At 35.6% G+C, this 22,291-nt stretch overlaps 1 protein-coding gene across 2 annotated transcripts; it reads right to left on the reverse strand.

Annotated features, from left to right (window-relative positions):
* Positions 1-5,372: 5,372 nt before the first annotated feature.
* On the reverse strand, positions 5,373-21,339 carry copb1 (COPI coat complex subunit beta 1). 2 transcript variants are annotated; one of them, XM_067399606.1, is made up of 22 exons: positions 21,214-21,339; positions 19,832-19,981; positions 17,869-18,098; positions 17,605-17,774; positions 17,406-17,520; positions 17,205-17,297; positions 15,230-15,367; positions 15,010-15,135; positions 14,819-14,926; positions 14,025-14,171; positions 13,638-13,783; positions 13,346-13,442; positions 10,588-10,748; positions 10,389-10,509; positions 10,054-10,281; positions 9,738-9,917; positions 9,051-9,195; positions 8,846-8,965; positions 8,600-8,745; positions 8,414-8,503; positions 7,063-7,218; positions 5,373-5,739 (listed from the first exon to the last, which is right to left on the reverse strand). In XM_067399606.1, the coding sequence occupies exons 2-22, from the start codon at positions 19,920-19,922 to the stop codon at positions 5,680-5,682; spliced, it is 2,868 nt and encodes a 955-aa protein (XP_067255707.1). In that variant the 5' UTR covers positions 19,923-19,981; positions 21,214-21,339; the 3' UTR covers positions 5,373-5,679. The 2 variants fall into 2 exon arrangements, with proteins under 2 accessions (XP_067255707.1, XP_067255708.1); XM_067399607.1 differs by having other exon boundaries at positions 5,374-5,739; positions 15,016-15,135.
* Positions 21,340-22,291: the final 952 nt, after the last annotated feature.

Here is a 22,291-nt window from a genome sequence, read left to right on the forward strand (position 1 = left end):
CTATCTGAAACAACAAAAAGTGGGGTTTTCCTTTAGCCCATTTCTGTTTATGTATATGGTATTTCCCCATAACCAAACAAAGATTAACAATAAAGGTCACATTTGGTGGTCATTTTTGTCTATTAATATAAAAAATACATCTTTTCCAGGAAAGTAAACTTTCACGCCTAAGCATTTAACAAAGGAAACATTCCAAATCTATTCAAAACATTTTGCTCTAAATGCAGTTAAAAAATAGGTGGACAACATTTTCTTTCTCAGTCCCACAGAAATCATATGTAACATCTACATCAGTATGAAATATAAGAAAAAGAATTTTAACAGGGTACACCAGAAAGAGTATTATATTTGTTATGCAATATTTTTAGGCAGCAACCATGCATATTTCCAGTCAATGCATTCAAATTTACAATTACAGTATGTTTAGAAGATATTGGGCTGTATTCTGTTAATAACTTCCAGATAAAGTAATTATTCCATCTTCTATCATTAATAGTAACTCCTTTTAATTGCAACATCAGTTCTGAGACTCACAGTCTCCTTATTCACATTTCCTTTAAACAGACATTTTAAACATTATATATATATATATATATATATATATATATATTATATTATATTATATTATATTATATTATATTATATATATATATATATATATATATATATATATATATATATATATATATATATATATATATATATATATACGCATCCATGAGAGTTGCTGACCTGCTTGTAAAAATGACATAATCTAACTTGAATCTTACTTATTTCAAAGTTAAAAAAAAAATCAACCCCACCAATCTTTTCAAAGATTAGATTAGGAATTCAAATACCAAATTTTATTTTTGTATTGAAAGTAATGCTCGATCCAACTATTCTTTAAAATTCCATTTGATGTGCTGAAGTCAAGCACATTTAAGCCTCCATTACCAACTGAATTAGTTAAAAGTGCAATGTGTACATTTTAGGAGGATCTATTGACAGAAATGCAATATAATATACATAACTATGTTTTCAGTGATGTATAAAGACCTTAAATAATGAACTGTTATGTTTTTATTACCTTAGAATGAGCCATTTCTATCTACATACACCGCGGATCCCCTTCCATGTTAAGTCACCATTTTGCGCCAGCATGTTTCTACAGTAGCCCTAAACAGACAAACTGCTCTACAGAGCGCCTTCAATTGACTAGCTACTCTCTGCTGTCTCAGAGCACGACATATTTGTTCTGTGTTGGCCATCTTAGCTTCTCTATATTGCAATTTGCAACCTCACCACCAGATGTCTTTAAAATTTACACACTGCACCTTTAAGGTACCTTTTTAATGTTATGAGATATATTTCTCCAAATGAAATTGTAAAGATTTTTATCTACTTCTTTAATGATGTTATTAGGGACTTCTAGTGAAATAGCAGGATAGAGCAGACAAACTTTTATTGGGAGTCTGTAGCGCATAAAATCTCTGGATGACTTCACTCTTGTTCACCTAAACGGTTTTTGCCAGCCTTCACCCTTTGAAATGACTTGATCCATACACTACCGTTCAACAGTTTGGAGTCAGTAAGTCTCTTATGCTCACTAAGGCTGCATTTATTTGATCAAAAATACAGTAATAACAGTAATATTGTGAAATAGTATTACTATTTAAAATAACTGTTTTCTATTTGAATAGATTTTAAAATGTAATTTATTCCAAGTGAAAATCTTCAGCATCATTACTCCAGTCTTCAGTGTCACATGATCCTTCAGAAATCATTCTAATATGCTGATTTGAAACATTTCTTATTATTATCAATGTTGAAAACAGTTGTGCTGCTTAATTTTTCAGGATTATTTGATAAAGTTCAAAAGAACAGAATTTATATGAAATAGAAATCTTGTCACATTATAAATGTCTTTACTTTCATATTTTGATAGGCCTAATGCATCCTTGCTGAAAAAAAGTATTAATTTCTTTAAAAAAACAAACTTTATACAGTATATAATAAAGCAGTATCACACGACTAAGTGTGTTGTGGCCATATATCATACAATAGTCTCTTGTGAGTGTGATATTGCTTCTATACAACACTTGATCCAGTATCATGCTATCATGCTACAGTATTATGCTAAGTACTATAAATCAAAGGAACAAAAACCTCTTGATGCAAAAGTCAAAACTCTAACATGATGACTCAGATCACGGAACATTTTCATTATTACTATACATGTATAATTAGTCACCTACTGTGTTTGTTTGTAATATCAAAACAGAAACCGTAGCCTAGCTTTGTCATTTTATGATTCACCACTCAGTCTCTATAATGACAAGTGTGGACCAGTGCAGCATTTTCAAAGGGTGCTTGATGATAAGGCAATAATACTATAAAACATTAGCCCCTGGTTTCACAGACAAGGCTTAAGCTAGTTCTAGACTAAAATGCATGTTTGAGCTGTTGTAACTTAAAGTAACTTGTACTGACAGACCTTATAATATGTCAGTGCCATTGTTTTGTCTCAAGATGCACACCAGTAATGTTTTTTTCTAGTGAACATTTATAAAAGCTACTTAATTTCCCTAATTGAACTAAGGCCTAATCCTGGCTTAGTCTAAGCCCTGTCTGTGAAAGGCCTAGATCATTTATACTTACTTTTAGGATTTGCCAGAACAATGATCAAATTCATTGTAGTATTTACACGGAGATAGTATTAAGAACAGGTAACAAATTGAACTGTGCCCAGATTGTTCTCCAAAGGTAAAGTCTCCACCTGGCCTCATGACACCACAAGCAAATATGACTATTTATTCAAACAGTGTTTTAACTGAATAGCAAATATAATGGAAAGCTTGGATTATATAGCCTCTTCTGAATGAAACTTATGTTCATATGTGTGTCTCATGAGAACAAAAGGAGCTGACAAGTTACAATACAGATCAAACTCTCATTCTGAAATTGCATTTGCAGGAAAAGAGCTGAGGTGTAAAGAAACCATCAAGCTCCAGCTTTGTCTCACTTCTAGATTGAGGCCTGGTTTCACACAGGTCTTAGATTTAACAATGATTAGACCTTAGTTCAATTAAGACATTTAAAGGGATAGTTCACCCAAAAATGAAAGTGATCCTATGATTTACTCACACTCAAGCCATCCTAGGTATATATGACTATCTTGTTTTAGACAAACACAATCAGAGATCTATTTAAAAATATCCTGGCTCTTCCAAGCTTTATAGTGGTACTAAAGGGGGGGCCAGATTTTGAAGCCCAAAAAGATGCATCCATCCATCATAAAAATAATCCATACGGCTCCACACGATGACGAATGCAGTAGCTCAGAGGATAGAGCAAAACAAAACACGGTCATGAATTAGAAGTCTAAAATGAGAATTTTTAAAGAGAAATATCTGAGGAATTCGATATAAGAGGAGCTTGTGTTTGCTGCCTAGCCCTATTTGTTTGAACCGTGAGAGGCATCTAAGCTTACGCTACTCCTACATCACGTCAGGGGGTTACTCTTGTTGTGCAACGTCGACTTACGCAGTGTGTACAGTCATCTGCTAAAGGCTAGTTTTTTTCGTTTATGAAGTTTGAAATATGGATATTATTCTTACAAAAACCCATCGCTTAGCTTCAGAAGGCCTTTATTATTCAGCCAGAGCTGTATTTATTATTTGTATGATGGGTGGATGCATTTTTTTTGGGGGGGGGGGGGGCTTCAAAATCTGGCCCTCCATTCAGTACCATTATAAAGCTAGGAATAGCCAGGACATTTTTAAATGTATCTCTGATTGTGTTGGTCTGAAAGAAGATAGTCATATGCACCTAGGATGACTAGAGGGTGTGTAAATTATAGGGTAATTTTTTTTGATTTTGGGTGAACTATCCCTTTAAGTAATTTTTATAAACATGCAATAGAAAAAAAACAAAACATTGCTGGCGTGCATCTTGAGACAAAACAATGACACGGACATATTTTAAGATAATGTCAGTGCAAATTGCTTTCAGTTAAAACAGCTCAAACATGCATTTTAGTCTGGGACTAGGCTTAAGCCTTTCGTAACAGTTGAATGGTTACGTATTTAGAAGTTGCACAAAATTTGAAGCAGTCTGCATTATGTGGAAACATTTGAGAAGGTGCAGTACGAGCTGAACCTCTTAATTAATAGTGCTTGCTTAGAATTTTATTACCTCATTTTCATTGGCTATTATTTTATTGCACGTATAATATATATAACCATATATACTGTAAGTCTGGGAAACTCATAACTCCATTAATGTAATTTTTTATGCGAGTAATGTTCCTTCTTATAAAAGCATAATGGAATTAAATGCAGGACTTACATATAGTCACGTCAGCACTTTTCACACCCATTCTTCCCACTCTGTATGAACCTGGAAGCTACTTGGATCTAATGTATCATTTACATCAAAAACTGCTTCCACTGCACTTTAACAGACAATGACTCCAACATTGGTGAATGTAGTGACTAACTTCAGTTCAAAAGTCTGGGGTCAGTCAAATAGAATATAAAAGAAATTAATACTTTTGAATTAAATTGATCAAAAATATTAAGCAGCACAACTGTTTTCCATGTATGGAGCCCCAAAAGGGACATGGAGAAGGGGGGGAATGAGATGGGAAGAAAAATTATTTGTCAATGCTTTTGTGTTCTCTTGCGAGTGTTTTGCGTTCCCTTGTGTTCTTCGGGGGAACAAAACATTTCGCAAGCAAACAAAGTTTCTCGGGGGAAAGCAAACATTTTGCAAGGAAATGCAAAAGCTTTGAAATATATACTTTTTTCCCTCCAATCTCATTTTTTTCCATCACCATGTCCCTTTAGGGGCTCCGTACTATGTTAACATACTATGATAATAAGAAGTGTTTCTTGAGCACCAAATAAAAAATAATTATAATTTCTGAAGGATTATGTGACACTGATGACTGGAGTAAAATTCAGCTCTGTCATCACAGGAATAAATTACATTTTAAAATATGTTCAAATAGAAAAAGGTTATTTTAGATTATAAAATTTTACAGTATTATTATTTTTACTGTATTTTTGACAAAAAACAAAAATACAACCATGGTGAGTATGAGACACTTCTTTCAAAAACAAATCTACTCCAGACAAAGCCACAACCTTGACGCTTTCATCCTTAATATTATTATGCACTACATAGACATGAAAGTTATGACTGACCACAAGTCTTATGAGTCTCAGTCATCCAAGAGGCAGGAGACCATAAAATTCTCAAGATTCCAGAAGATTTTCTTCAAGAGAACACATCCTTTGTTGTGTCAACTGTGGTTAGAGGGCAGTACTGTTTTTGACTACTTACAAGTGACCCAATTCATAAAAAAGGGTCATTGTAACACTTCGTTTAACAAGAGAATAAAAACACTTTTGTGGTATATGGTGTGCAGTGTTTATTGAAACATGATTACAGATTAACAGGGTCAATCCCTTTTAGAGCAGTTAAGAATTGAGTTGGTAGAAAATGTCAAAATAAGCCCCTTTAGACATATTTTATGGGATTGAAGAGCTTAGAGCTTGGCCACAAAGCACTGCATGTGTACGGCAGTCTGGAGAGACACAAACAAGCGAAAGCATAAAAAGACAAGACATTGGAATAACCGTAGCGCTTTAGTCGAATCTCGCCATTTGCCTCAATGGCCTCAGTCTCTGAAATTTACGAGAGAGACTTCTTCTGAGAGAGGTTGATCTTGTCACCCAAGCTCAAAGCCATACCCTGTTGAAAAAAACAAAACAAAGAGGAGTTATCAATCATGCAGTAAAACATCACATAGGCAAATTCAGGTGTAAAAAATAAATTACAACTTTGTATACCCACTTATATTCTTGGATTTTAATAGTCAGTTACAAAGGCAGATCGGGGGGAGGGGAAAGAGTTATAAAAGAAATTACTAAATCATTTACTGGAATTCTAAAACATTATCCACATCTGTAGGCACATAAATGCTAATCCAACATTTAGTATTTACTGTAAAACCCAAACAGCTACGCCAGGATGTTATTTGTGGATTACAGCTCCGCATTTAATACCATCAGTCCAATAAAAACTGGTCAATAAACTACAAGCACTGGGTCTGGGAGCCCTTCTCTGTCACTGGTTAAAACGTTTCCTCACCGATAGACCCCAGCATGTCAGGTTTGGCAATCTGCTCTTCCACCATCATTGTTAACACTGGGGTCCCCCAAGGATGTGTTCTCAGTCCAGCACTTTACTCTCTTTTCACACACAATTGCACCTCCTCCCACAACTCTAATACTCTCATCAAATTTGCAGACGACACAACCATAGTGGGACTCATAACTGATAATAATGAAACTGATGACTACAGAGAGGAGGTCTGGACACTTTCTATCTGGTATAAAGACAACAATCTCATTCTCAAAAAACATCCCACAATGCTTTGTGTATTAATGGAGAGGAAGTGGAGAGAGTCCCAAGTTTTAAGTTCTTGGGGGGGTATAACTGTGACTGAAGACCTGACCTGGAGCTTAAATATTTCCTCCATCATCAAGAGAGCCCAGCAAAGGCTGTTTTTCCTGAGGACTTTGAGATGCAATATGCTTCCCCAGAGACTGCTGATAAGCTTCTACCGCTGTACAATAGAGAGCATTCTAACATACTGCTGTACTGTGTGGTATTCCAGCTGCACTGTTGCGGACAGGAAAGATCTGCAGCGGGATGTGAGGACGGCTGAAAGGATTGTCGGCTCTTCTCTTCCATGCCTGGGTGACGTCTCAAAACCATCTTTTCACACGAGTTACAAACATACAGCAGGACTCCTTACATCCTGGGAATCCTCCCCTCAGGTAGACTAATAACCCCAGGAACACGAGGCAATAACTAATTTTGACTGTGTGTACTCGTAGTTATTTATTTATCTGTTCTTGAATATATAAATCTATTTTTATTGTGCTGCATACTGGATTGCTCCAAACTGAATTTCATTGGATTAAATATGCAATGACAATAATAAAGCCCCAAGAAATAAAAGTCCCAATGTCTTTAAATTAAAATGGTGCAAAGAGTAAAAAACATCACCTGGCTTTTGGCTCGAATGCGAATATGTCCACTGACTGGGGCATCAGGTCCCATGTGGATTGGCTTTTCAATGCTAACGTTTGCAAGGGCATCCTCTCCAAATATAGAGCGAGCATACAGATTTGCTGCCATGAACCCACAGATGCCGGACAGGGCCTGAGTTACAAAAGAAAAAGATATGAAATGTATTATAATGTCAGAGGCATTTACTCAGTGTTGGGTAGCAACTGATCAGATTCCAAAAATTAAGTACTCGTAACTACATTACATTTTAAAATACTCATAATCTGACTACATTACTTTTTATGGATAACATGTTTACATGTTATTCTCACAATGGCAGTAAATTATTCATAATTCATTGATTCTCCCATCTACTGCTTATACATGTTCACAAGGTCTTCCAGATTTGTGGAATTGCACACACAGACTGTCCACTAGTAATGTGCCTATCACTGAAAACTGAGACCCACACAGCATTTGATCACTGGATTTACAGTAATCATTTCACTTTTCAGAAGTGTTTTCTCAACACTGCAATAATGCATATCTAATCAGCTCCTGTCAAAAACATTAATTATTATTTGAATTATTTGGAAGACTTTGGAAGTCTTTAGAATAGGGCTGCACAGCGATTAATCGTGATTAATCGTTTGCAAAATAGAAGTCTGTGTTTACGTAATAAATGTGTATGTTCTGTGTATAATAATGATGTATATATAAATACACACACATACACATGTATAAATTTAAGAAATATATGCATGTATAAATAAATATATATTTAAATATATTTTATATTATATATAAATATAAATATTTTATATTTAAATATAATTTTTTTCTTAAATATACATATGTATGTGTGTGTATAATATTCATTTTTGTCTAATAAAACATGTAATATATTAAAGCATCTTTGGTGTTTGCATGGTTTCTACAAAATAAAACCGGAAACCGAGGGTAACGCGGGTATGATGGCATTGACAGGCAACTCCCGGACACGTCCCATATCCTCAGTTAAAAAAAAAATCATTTCTCAAAATTTACAAATAGTTGGATATTTACAATTTACAAATAGTTTGGGATATTGCAAGTATTCAACTAAACAAAATTTATAACACTGGCCTAGTGGTTTTTGGATATTTTACTGCAACATTCTCACATACTGTGCCTTTAAGCCTAGTCCCAGTCTAAAATGCATGTACCAATTATATTACCTTAAATGAGTAACGTAATGGATCAGTTAGTAACAAAAATTGTCATGTAATTTGGGATCAGCAACCAACTACAATTTGTAAGTAATCTGCTTAGCACTGCATTCACTGTTCTCATCAAGTGAGAATTGTACCTTCTCTGGGGTCAAGCACTTCATGTTGGTGGACCTAAGAATGTGTAGGAGATACTCATTCAGATCTGTGATGTTGGTGTTGACGGTAACCTGTGTGGAAACAAAACAGAACAAATTCTAGACATTCCCGCTAACAGAAAAGTGAAGCCATTATCCATGAAGAATTCATCAGTCCCACAGACTTGCCTTATTTTCCCACTCAAATTCAGCCCACATCTGTCTGAACTCAGCGTCTGTGCAGGAAGCCGGCTGAATGTAATCCATGATGTCAATGTGAATGTCGCTTAGGACTACGCAGTTCCTGTCACTGGCTGCTCCTGATACATCATATACTGCAAAATATGTTTTTGATTATTTAAGTGATTCCAGGTCCTACCTCAACAACAAAATAGTACAGGTTTAAATAAGGTTATCTACATATAGTCCACAAACCTATGTTTCCAAATATGATGCCATTCTCTGTGGAGGCCACTTTCACATTAGCTTTAATGTTGGCAAAGTCGTGAGGAGCCAATGTGAGAGGAGATGGTTTCTCAACCAATTTAAGATCACCTGGAGTTTGAGGAATATGGTCAGTAAATCATGCACAAAAACACGCTAACAAGTTATTTTTATGGTTGAAAGGGACAACTTGTACCAAGTGTTGCAAGCTCCAAGGTACAGTTCTGGAGGGTGTCGCTTGTCTGATTAACAACCAGGACATCCAGGACAATGTCATACTGATTGACGTGGACATAAGCTTCTGCATACACTGGATCTGAGAAACCAGTCAATTGGGTGACCTGGAAGAAAACATGAGATGGTTCAGTCTGGGACATGGTTTTTAACCACGGGGCCGGGGCCCAATAGGGGGCCTCAAGATAACTTAAAATGAGACAAAAGCTTAAAACACAAAAATAGCTATAAAACGCTGAAATGCAAGATTTTATATTTTAATTCACTACCTCAGCAACAGTTTTTGTAAATGAAAAGTAAGCATGGAAAACAAAACTTACAACTGATGTACTAGAGGAAAGCTATTAGGCTATATGGGGAGGGGGCCATCAAATATTGTTGTGGTGTTTGAGTCAAAACAACAACAACAAAAAAAGTATGGAACTATTATATTGTGAGATGCTGTAAATGGGCGGAAAATTCTTAAGACTCCTGCCTGATGTGACACTTTAGTGTTAAAATCTCTATCAGTTGAACCAACATGCCCTCTGGTGGTAAAAAATGACAAACTACAAACAACCTTTCCAATTATGTTTAGCCTTGAGCAAGTAGTCACCATCATAGAAATATGTAAAAATTCAAACAGATACAGATAAAATCCTCCAAAGACCTTATTAAGTTTAGATGCCAGAGGGTCTGCAGCTTCTTTCCTCTGAGTATTGCCCATAGCGGCCAGCAGACTGAGTTGGAATTGATCTTCTTTGGACGCCATCTCGTTCTTAGCGGTCAACTGCATGAAGGAGATGGGATCATCCGCCTGAACAGTCACGTTACGCTTCTCAGACTCTTTCTGATAAAACAAGAACAACAAAATGAAATATCATGGTCACAAATGATGATCTTTTAATCTATAAGACATTAACAACATGTCCATCTATACCACATTATGTTTCTGAGCTCAGTTATTAGGAGAAAGCAATGTTTACCTTCTGAGACAGTTTCTCCTCCTCCAGTCTGACAGCAAGCATATGGGACAGGGATCTGCGGCACTCCTTGTTGAAGATGTCGTTCATGAGGGGCGAGCATTCAGACAGGACTTTGAGGCATAGCGAGATCCTGTCCACGTCATCATCAGTGATGGGCTTCTTGGGTAGAGACGACTTGCCCAGATGGAGCACAGTGGCCATGAACAGCATGGCCTCGGCCACAAATGACTAAAAACAGCAAAATAAAATTTATTCTACCACAATTACACATGTGAATAATTAGATTAACAGTTTAATCACTGTTCATGGAATGAGCAGCTTTAAAATTAATTTACATTTTGTCTTTTTTTGTCCTCGGCAAGAGCAACATAGCGCAGGGCCACTTTGGTGAGAGTGGTGGCCAATGAGGCAGCAACGTAAAAGTCTCCATCCATCAGGAAACCCCTTAGAGGAGGCCTACAGAATAAAGGGATATTTTAGAGATGTAATACAGAGGATGATCTACATAATGTATTAGTAAGGGGAGATAATCACCTGTCCTCTTCTTTCTTGGATGGCCTGCTGGTGCTCAGGGCACTCTGAGTGACGTAGGTGCCCATTTCTGTCACCAGCTTAGGAGCTGGAGTTGCAGTCATCTCTTCCTCAGGTTTCACCTCTCCCGCTTCCTTCTTCAATTCATTCTCCACAATTGGGATCTGAATAAGAAGACAGACATCATTTAAAAAAAATTAATGTTTGAGAGCACTATAAGGATGTAATGTCACGTGAAACATTGAAATTTCAAAACACTTATGACGTAATGAAGCCTCGTTTACTGAAATCACGTGACCTTGGAAGTTTGATACACGTTCCGAACCACTGATTCAAAATAAAATTTTTGTAAAGCTTCGAAGCTTCATGAAGCAATAAAGCTTAATTTGGGTTCTGAAGATAAACAAAGTCTTACGGGTGTGGAACGACATGAGGGTGAGTAATTAATGACAGTTTTCATTTTTGGGTGAACTAACCCTTTAATTTCCATGACTTTTCCAGTCACTTGTAATCACTGGATAAGGGTTTTTTTGTTGTTTTTTTTTTTTAAATAATTTTACAGTAATCACACTCACAATAGTTTCTATCCACATAAATAGTTCAACATTTTCTAGCATTATAACCCACTATAGAACTTTTCATGACCTTTTAAGATATTATTAATTTCCAAGTTCCCAGACCTAGAAATCACATTTTTGAAATATTTCCAGGACCATGTGAACCCTTTGTAAAGAATATTAACATTTATTATACGATAACACATTTCTGTCCCCATTTTATTGCTTTCATTTTGCATTGCAATACTATTGAAATTAGACATTTATATAGTGCTTTACTATGTACTACTGTACAGCTAAAGTCCTGGTGGTCGGCAGGGGCGATTCTAGGATTTTGATTTTAGGGGGGCTCAGCCCCCAATAAGGGTATGTTTAAAAAAATATTATTTGACTGACTGTTGCTCATTTGCAGACCTACTCCCGCACGACAAGAAAAAATGTCGTATATCCATCTACAATGAAATATAAATTATTTTAGTTTTTTTTAGCTTTTTAGCCTTTATAATCAACAATACGGTTGGATATTCATAAAGTCACCCCATGAAAATTGATGTCATTTTAAGTATTTTAACTAACCAGCTAATATTCATTAAGAATATAGACAAACCATGTATTAATGTAATTGTCTATTGGCAATATGATTAATCTGTTCTATATTTATTTCTATTTATTAAAAATAACAACATGAATTATCAATTTGCCACTTAAATCAAGTACAAATCTAGTATAAATAGTAAATCAAGAAAATCAAAAATCCCTTTACTCTACGCTTACTCTAATTTATGTATGACACTCCTCCTGATTCATTATTACTTAATACAAAACTATATTTAATAATACAAAACAAAATAACTCCACATTCTCTCTCTGGGCCATCTAACGTTAGTGCTTTCAGACAATGATGTGTGTCATTTCTGTGCATGGCTGCATAATGTAATGTCAAAATACATTATAATATGTCTGTAATTGTAAAAAGTAAATTAAAATAAATCATGATCGTTTTCTGAATCTAAAGTATGTTTTCATGGGTGTAAATCACTTCATTTTTGTAGGAATAAAAAACAACTATCACACAAGGGCTGAAGGTGAACGCAGCGAAACGTATTGGTATTGGATGAGAAACCGAGCCGTCCCGTGTGCTCCCAATGCTCCAGTAACATTACATTATGTAAACTGCAATGCATTTATGACAAAGAACTGCACCGATGCAGATGTAATATCATAGCATTAGCAATCTATCAATAAATGCACGCACACACGACACACACCTTGTGCTCTCTGATGTTCGCTCTGCTCGGCGCCCCCGCAGATTGAAATATGCGCTAAATCCAAGCAGACTCAGATAAGGGGAGGAGCCGAAACTTGACGCAGCTTGCCGCCGTTTCAGATGAGTTTTTTTAAAGGGGACTGAAGCGATCAAAAATTTATTAATCAAATATTTTTTTAGGGGGGCTGGGCAGAAGTTTAGGGGGGCTGAAGCCCCCCTAAAAAGGGCCTAGTGACGCCCCTGGTGGTCGGTCTCTCCTCACCGACCACCAGCGTGCAGCATCCAATTGGATGATGTAACGGCAGCCACGGTACAACGCCGCCAGTGCGTTCACCACACACCAGCTAAAGGTGGAGAGGAGAGAGAGTGATCGAGCCAATTAGAAGGATGCGGATTATTAGGAGGCTATGATTGATCAGGGCAGATGGAGGGAATTTGGCCAGGACACCAGGGTTACACACATACTCCTTATGAGAAGTGCCATGTGATTTTTAATCACCACAGAGAGTCAGGACGTCAGTTTAACATCTCATCCGAAGGACGGTGCTTGTTACAGTATAGTGTCCCCGTCACTACACTGGGGCATTAGGACCCACACAGATCACAGGATGAGCACCCCCTGCTGGCCTCACTAACACCTCTACCAGCAGCAACCTGGTTTTCCCAGGAGGTCTCCCATCCAGGTAATGACCAGGCTCAACCCTGCTTAGCTTGGGCAACTAGTCTTGGGCTGCAGGGTGATATGGCTGTTAGCTCAACCTCCAACCTACAAGACTTCCACTCAATTTCATTCGTTTTGATATGGTTACACATTTCATTCATAAGGAATTAAATTTGACATTTCAGTTGTCCAAATTCATTTTGGTGCTTGTTCTGGACAAGCATTAATGACAAGCCCTGGATGTGACAAAGAGATTTAAATTGATGCTCTACAGACCTCTCCCATAGATCTGCGGACTTCTGTCATGACACTCTGGATGTCCTCTTTCGTGCTGCAATATTCACCCAAAATCCACAGAGCTCCTCTGTAAATCCTGCAACACAATTTTTTTTTTTTTTTTTTTTTTTTAAATCACTGCAATGCATCACAATCCCTTTTATAACATTAAACAAGACAAATAGCTATTAAACAGTCTAGAATAATACACAAATTAATTTTTCATGTACAGATGATTTATATAATAGGATTTATCAAACTTTTAAGGAAGAAGTTAAACAGCATCTCTTACTTGACCGTCTTGATAGCATGGAAAACCTCCAGCATCTTCTCAATGATGAGAGGTCTAAGGTTGTCAAACCTCTGAATCGCCTCACGCACAAACTCCAGCACATCAGCTGCGGCCGCCTCGTTAGTGTCACTCAGGAACTCCATCAGCTGTGGCCACACAAAACACAAGTAGTGAATTTAAGATTAAAGATGAGTGCAGCGAGTTTATTCATCGTAAGGTCTAAAAGGGCTAGATGTATTAACAGTTAAATGGTCCACCGATCTAGTGAAGTGTGTATTTTCAAACACTTTGCTAGTAAACAATGTTTAAAAATAGTTTTAACAGTAAAAAAAAAAAAAAAAAAAAAAAAAAAAAAAAGCTTTCTGAGTGTTCAGTCAGTAGACGTACCACAGGGATGACATTGGCTGCCATGTCAGGGAAGCGCACACTACACGAGTGGAGAGTGCGAACAAGCAGCTGCCTGTACTTGTCTGTGTCTTCATGCTCTGTTACATTGTTGGTTTTGATGACTTCTTTCTTCAGCACTATAACCAGCTGTGGGAAAAAAAAAAACCCAATTCAGGCACTTCACTTGAATAGAAAAATGAATTACTTAATAGTGAATTGAAATGAAAGACTTTAATTTTGTATATTCGTATCTTATTGATCTTATTTCTCTATATAATGAAAGAAAAAAGCTAATAAAGTAATAGAATGTGGCACATTATGCAGCTTTTACACTAGACTTTGAATGTGCAAAATTTCTTTGGACTGCAACAAACAGGATATGACATCACAGTGTTTGGCGGCACCTTTTTTAAAAACAAAATTAACATAACAAATAATAATACATTAAAAAAAATGTGAAAATATACAAACTACTCTGATTTCCTGCAATGCTGCAAACCTGCAGCTTTATAGTTTGTGTTATTTTAATTCAGCTAAAAGGTCAGGTCATTTGTCAACTAAATGAAAAGTGTGACCACCCCTTAAGTCATACAGACTACTTTTATAGTGCTTTTACAGTTCTTTTTAGCCGTTGACAGTGCCCGTTCACTTTCGTTATATGGAAAAGAGTGGCCAATATATTCGTCAATGTTCCTTTTTTGTGTTTCACTTGAAAAGTAAACAACATGAATTAATGATGACAATTTTCATTTTTGGGTGAACTATCCCTTTAAACGGCATGTTGTCACACAAACCTCCTCTACATTGCGGGAGGACACCAGGTCCAAGGCCAGCTGTAGGGTCTTCTTGCGGACCTCAAGATCAGGAGTGGTCAAAACCCTCAGAATATCCATCACAAGGTCCTATAAGCAGAACAAAGCACCAAACTTCCTGTTACTGGTTTAATTTGTGGAACGAATGGCTCCAAATGAGGTGATGAACTCACGTATACCTGCAGCACACGCTCATGTGTGGGGTGTTCCTTCAGCTCAATCAGCCGGTCCAGAACAATGAGCTTTACATTGTTGTCACTCTCTTTAATGATCAGATCAATGTAGCACTGAGCAGCAGCCTGAAACACAGAACATTTAAACAATGTCATTCCACTATTTCCCACCATGCAGAAAACATATATATGGGAACAACCGTGGTGTTAGACACTGTACCTTGATGGCGGTGGGAGCGCTGGACAGAGTAACCAGAGTTCCAGCTGCTTCATATTTTACAGCAGGACTAGACGACTGCAGCAGATTGTATATACAACGGATGAAACGAGCTCTCTCCGAGGGGTTGGCATGACAGACCTAAACAAATGTAGAGATATAAAATAGACACAGTGAGAATTTGTTCTAGAATCTAGACCACCTGATAGTATGCAGTGTGCATAAAGCCAAAAAGTTCAGCATTTGATTAAGCATGAGGAATAACTGCGCTGTTGATGACAGCAGTTCTGTAAAAAAGAAGTTCATCCAGAAAAGAAAATGAGGACTTGACATTGGCTACAATATGTTTCATGTTTATGATTCAAGAGCCACAGTGGAAGAGAAGTTAATCAGCAAATGTGGAATATAGCACTAAAATTGTATGTTTTTTGTCCGTTTTGAAGCTTAACAACCCATTGTCACTATGAGATTCTTCTTAAAACATCCACTGAAAAAAACTGCATACAGCTTTAGAATGATGTGAGGGTTAAGAAAAAGAACATTAGTTTATTCATTTTACAGAATTTCCATTATTGTGTTTACTATACTATAGCTTTTGATTTTGAAATCGCAAACATTGATATTCAAGATGTATCCTTTCACCCTTATTTATGCTTTTAAAAAGCCATTAGTTATATAAAAAAAAATTGCAGTGCTAAGCAGTTAAGGCTGAAAAATGTGACTACTATATGATAATCAAAAGTTTCAAATTCACAACAATTTAGCAAGTTAAGACATTTCATTATTAGACCATTTTAAATACTGTTATAAATCTTCCTAGCAAAGCATATAAAATTAATTTAGATACTACTTAATTTAAAAATATTTATTGTTACTGTTATTGTTATACATATTAATAGGAGAAAAACGAGATTCTCAGTGCATTTCAATGAATTATTTGTGGGATACATCGTAAATTAAAACGGGAGAACAGACCACAAATGCTCAGTATATTTTGTATTTTTTCATTCTGTTACAGTGAAATAAAGTGGAAAAAGAGAAAATATTCAGGAGGAAAAGAATGCAGCTACTGTAAAAAAGTCTTGCCACAGATATTTTTGTTATACCACGTCACACTAAAATACCAAGCATAACGTTATTCTGATGACACCTGAAATTAAACATGAATTAAAATCGACAGCACATTCAGTCAAACTGACAGATAAGAATTATTTGTAGTTCAAGCTCATAATTTAAAATTATTCATTTCAGCCTTTTTGAATGGAAGTTCCCCAAACCTGAAGTGTCATCCATAATTCAAAACTCAGTAGGCTCGTCAGGAAAAAGGTGGAAAAATGGTCTCAAAATTTCAGCGCATTTAAGCCTTTTTCCATCACTAGACATTAAGGAAAATATTACACATCTAATACTTAATTGTAAATAGATACATTTGTTCTAATACGGTTACAAAATGTGTCAGATGGCTTTGTGTGACATTAGCAAGCAGTGGCATTCAAGTCAATTCACCTTTATTTATATAGCACTTTATAAAATACAGATCATTTCAAAGCAGCTTTACAGTGATTTACAGAGTTTATTTCGACTGTACAGCAGCTCTAAAAGGAAACATTGTCATTGTTCAGCTGAAATCAGTTCAGTGTTGATTCAGTTCTGTTGTAAAGATCGTCAATTATTACATTCGTTTATTTAATCTTTAAATCAGTTCTGCAGTGATTCTGCAGCTCAGTTCTCATCCAATTGCGTCAGTGCCATCAAATCAATAATATTGTTGAATATTAAGGAATATAATTAAGGCAGATAATATGCAATTGTTGTTGTGAACTTTCAGAGTTTCAGCTACTGTTGTATGTTGTTTTAACTCATATTTATAGAAAGTTAAATATTATTTAATTGCTTTATACTTACAACGCTATTCTGCTATGCTTGGTCTCTGTGGGTTAAACAAAAAATTATTTTTAAATATGAATTGACATCTCACCTTATAAATTAGTTCCACAATGACGAGCTGGAGAATGTCTCCGAAAGTATGCACCTGATCAATACATGTGCTAAGGTAGTCCAGAGCTCTATCCTGCAAAAATGTATTAAAAGAACAGGTACTTAGCGTCATGAGATTCATTCTTTTAACCAAAAAAACAAACAAAAAAAAAATCTTTTTTTTTTTTTTCAGACTGTGTACCTGATCTGCATGAATCAGCATCATAAACGCATTTCTCTTGCAGCTTGCATCTTTCTCATTTACAAGAAAATCATGAATCAGCTCAGGAGCATCTGGGATTAAATGCTCAAAGTTCCTAAAAAAATGAAAAAATGAAATATAAAAAACGATCTTTAATGTTTTGTTTCTCACTTGTGCACACAAAGATCCATCAACATACCTGTAGATAGTGTAGATGGCCAGGACTGCATTGCGTCGTACGTAGCTGTGACGGTGCTCCAGACAGGCGCGGATCGCTGGCATAAGGGGCTCCAGCAGCTCAGATTCCTTCAGCTTGCACAGGAAGCGCAGAGTGGAGCCACGGATGAACTCATTGGGATGCTGGAGATCCTGCAGATGCAGAACACAGATGGCATATTTAGACAAAGAAATATATACCCTCACAATAAGCAATATACATAATAGTTCAATTTTTCATGCCTACCTTCCTATAGGCATCACAGACCAAGATCATCTCCTGAAGAAGTTTGCCATCAGGAGTAGTTTTGGGAACAATCTCCCAAAAAACTAGGAGTAATTTCTTAATTGTGTGGTCCTGCAGAGGCAGCACAAACCGGATGATGGTCATTAACAGGCCTGGCAGTTTCTCTCCATTAAGGATCATGATGATGACCTTCTTCAAAGCCTCTGTCTTGGCTTTGATTTCTCCCTTTTCTGTTTTGACAAAAATAAAGGAGGAAAACTGTTAGGGTGCATTTTAACCCCACATTTACTACCTTTCAAAATTTTGGGTTCAGTAAGATTAATACTTTTATTCAGCAAGGATGCATTTGCATTACACTGATCAAGAATGAGTCCTTCAGCTTGCACAGAGAGGAAATTGTTGAATAAAGTCGTTATTTTTGTTTTGTTTTTGCACACAAAAAGTGTTCTTGTCGCTTCATAACATTAAGGTTGAACCACTGTAGTCACGTTGACTATTTTAACAATGTCTTTACTACTTTTCTAGACCTTGAATGTGGTAAATTCATTGCTTTTTATGGGAGATTAAAAAAAACTTTTGGATTTCATCAAAAATATCTTAATTTGTGTTCTGAAGATAAACAAAGGTCTTACGGGTTTAGATCAACATGAGGGTGGGTAATTAATGACAGAAATTTCATTTTTTGGTGAACTAACCCTTTAATCAAAGCATATTAAAGTGATTTCTGAAGGATCGTGTGACACTAAAAACAGGAATAATGGCTGCTGAAGCTTTGCCATCAAAGGAATAAATTGAATTTTAAAATATATAAAAAAGAACAGTGGTTCCCAAACTGGGGTACAAAAGGGGGTACTCGAACAAAATGCTACCTTAAAATAATATTAAAATAGAGCATGTATTTCTAACTGACAAAATGTCGTAAATCATTTAATCAAATTACCTTATCATTTGCAGTCAAAAATGACTGTATCCACACAAGCAGCATGCATATGATAGATTGCGTGCCGAATCTGCTGCCTTAAATCGCGTTCTCGACAGTGCACCTTTGTAAAAGTGGGGATTTAGCACTTACTCGCATGAAGAACAAATAGACACACATAATGAATTAATTTCGATTTAAGACTCAAACTTTCTCCGGTACAAAAACATACCTTGTGTGAGTTCTTGTATTTAATGATGATAACGAGCAAGAATGCAATTGTTCCCAAATATCCACACGACTGCAAACGTGACATTATTATACAACAGGTCAAAAAACAAAACGTAAATTTTTAAACACAGCACTGCCAGTATTTACTCTATTTTGCAATGAAATAATAACGAAAACCACAGCAGAACTACAACACACGTCTGTGTTTCGCGAACAATTCTGCAGCTTTGAACAAATTGTGAGAGTTGATTCAATGATTCATTCACAGCCACTTGCTTCGTTACTGAATGAATGACTCAATGACTCACTCATAAACTCATAAACAGTGACTTGCTGCCACCTACTGGCGGTTTTAGTTTAATATTTAAAAGTTTTACTTAGTTTTACCTTCAGTGCATATTTCTCTATTAAATAATTTTATTTAAACATTATTTATTTTATAAAGTTATTCATAAAGGTAAAAAAATGCACTGGAAAATCAATTGAAGGGGCAAATATTGTCCCTTTAACAGTAAAGGTGTGACTGCAGTCGAAGTGGAAGAGAGGGGGTTCGCGGAAGGATGGTAATGCCTTCAGAGGGTACTCTACGCTGAAAAGTTTGGGAACCACTGAAATAGAACATTATTTTTTAATTTTAATAATATTTGATAATATTATTGTTTATTTATTTACTGTATTTGATCAAATAAATGCAACCTTGGTGAGCAAAAGTGCCTGTTCTCAAAATTATTTAAAAATCTTCAACCCCAAACTTTTAAACGGTAGTGTACATTAATACAAATTGAGTAACATATTACTACACATGAATATTACCTAAATCAGCTTTTAAGCTGACTTCTGATGGCGGTTCAGAGTCATTGGTGACATTGATGAGGGTGTAACACACATTCTCCGCGGCTGTCATGATGTCAGCTCTTCTTCCCTTCACAAGACTCCACTCAGACTGAATGCCTATGAGGTTTCCTAAAACAAAGTTTACAAAATACATTAGTAAAAGTTCAAGTGAATAGTCATTTAATGAACTTGGGTAAAGTTGGTTTTATATTCGCACATTCAGACTTCTTATAAATTCAAACTTTCCAATAAATGTGCAATAAATTAATGTTTGCTAATTTTAAGCAGCGAAATAATATTGACAACCAACGATTGTCAACTTACAACATTTTTCACAGTCCATCAAAATAGGCAAGTATTGTTTTGATGGCATATTTACTTGTGAATGTCCACTGAATGTCCAATGTAGTGTGATTAACAAGGCTATTGAATGCAGATGTCCGAATGTGCGAATATAAAACCGCCTTTACCCAAGTATTTAATACCATAAACAACCAAAACAAAAAGCCTTTGAAATGTAAAGTAACTGTGTAATGTGACATCTCTATTGAAATAATGAATATTGTTTGGTACTTTTATACTAGTGCTTACATGAAGTGGCCTGAGCAGTGAGCACTGGCTCAATGAGCTATACAAATAAACATTTTTAGTAGTAGTAGTTACTTAATTGCATGTCACAACAACAGGTCATGTGATATCAACTTGGTGGTGGCCATGAAGGACCACCAGCACCCTGTATAATAAAACCCATTTTTCTAGAAGACTGTTAGAACTGGAGTCACCTCATGTAAGTGTACAGAATGATATTTCTCAAAACTGTATATGTACAACTTTCTGTAATTAGCCAAAAATTGCTAGATGCATTGCCATATTCACGTATCTTGTACTTCAAAGAATACTAACACGGTATATGTGCAACTACATAAAGCAGAGTCAAACTATACATTTAACTAATGATTTGTAGCGTCTATCCTGGTAACAAGACTCTATTAATCAAGATCTTGTCAGAAGTCTCACGGTCTACGACCGCACTGGGATTCACTGAATTAGCAGCTAGTTTGAAAAACCTGAGCCAGCCGTGACAAAAGATCGATTTGTACCATGTTGTGCATGTAAAATAAACACTAAGCATATTAATATCAGCACTGTTGTCTAATAACACATATAGATAACGCAGTTAATGTTATACAGTTATATTACTGATTGCGTGATCAATCGACATCACTGCTGCAGTAGCAGCTAGCACGCTAACAGTTTGCGATTAAAACGAACACAAACTGGTGACTGTTGTCTGTGGCTTAAAATAACAACAAATGAGTTTTTTATTAATGTGCTGTCTTGTTAAGCTTCTCATTTATTACCTTTCAAATAAGTCTCAGGTCTTTCTCTTCTTCTGGATACGCATCCGTGTCTGGTGAGATCCTGATCCTTCCGAATGACGTGGAACCTGACTGACTTGGCCACATCAATACTACAGCGAACCAGAAGGCTCACACTACACGGTTACGCAAACGCGAAAGTTTGTTGGTTCGTGAGTGTAGGTAAAACTAAAACCTATTGTTTGATGTGAGAATGCTCAATAATATAAGCTTTTTGTATTCATTGATCTGAAACAGAGTTATTAGTTATCTAATAACAAAATATTTTTCGTTAGCTACTGTAAATAAAATTAAAATGAAACGCTTATTGAAATAAAATAAAGAATCAAAGTTTAGTTTAGTTTTTAGTTTATCTTGATGTAGCCTACTAAAATAGCTAAAACTAAAACAGAAATAAAAAAAAAAATAACCTAATAAAAACTATACAGACCAAAACACACAATAAAAATTAATAAAACATTAACTAAAATTTAAGTGGAAATGGAATATGTAAAAATGAAAGGTATATTAATAAAAATTTACTAGTATCTCACATGATACTAAAACAATACTGGCATGAAACACTAATGGCATGAAAAACACTAATGACTAATCACTCTTGGCCAAAAGTCAGGCCTGTTGAGATAACCAACACTAAGGAGATTTTCAGTAGCATTTTTAGTTCTCTATTATATTTACCATTTATTCTAAATGTATGTTTAAATATTCTCTCATTGTTTAAACAATTGGAATAATATTGGAATACTAATTGTTATATTTACAATTACAATGCAACATTATTTTTTTGAGTAAATGAATATAAATATTGAATGATAAAAAATAAATTAAAGAATATTGTTATATAATACAATTTGTATAGCCTACAATTTATTATATTGTTTAATACTATACACTGTAAGAAAGAAAAAAAAAAAACAAAGTGTAATTTAAACTATGTTGAAAACTGAATAATCAATATAAACACAGTATACTTTGAAGCCTATTTTTCCAGACTTTTCTTTAAGTGTGTATACATTTGTGTATGAATATCACGTCATAGCCTCATGTTGAAGAACCACTT

The sequence above is a fragment of the Chanodichthys erythropterus genome, chromosome 11 (genome assembly GCF_024489055.1).
Source record: "Chanodichthys erythropterus isolate Z2021 chromosome 11, ASM2448905v1, whole genome shotgun sequence".
In the NCBI taxonomy this organism is placed as follows: domain Eukaryota; kingdom Metazoa; phylum Chordata; class Actinopteri; order Cypriniformes; family Xenocyprididae; genus Chanodichthys; species Chanodichthys erythropterus.

What these genes read in the sequence shown, in the direction of transcription:
- copb1 (XM_067399606.1), bottom strand. Translation starts at nt 19,922, where the DNA reads ATGACAGCCGCGGAGAATGTGTGTTACACCCTCATCAATGTCACCAAT. An exon ending in TGCTGATTCATGCAGATCAG is followed by an intron (nt 17,298 to 17,405) that starts GTACACAGTCTG and finishes ACATTTTTGCAG; the next exon opens with GATAGAGCTCTGGACTACCT. An exon ending in GCGCTCCCACCGCCATCAAG is followed by an intron (nt 15,136 to 15,229) that starts GTACAGTGTCTA and finishes TCTGTGTTTCAG; the next exon opens with GCTGCTGCTCAGTGCTACAT.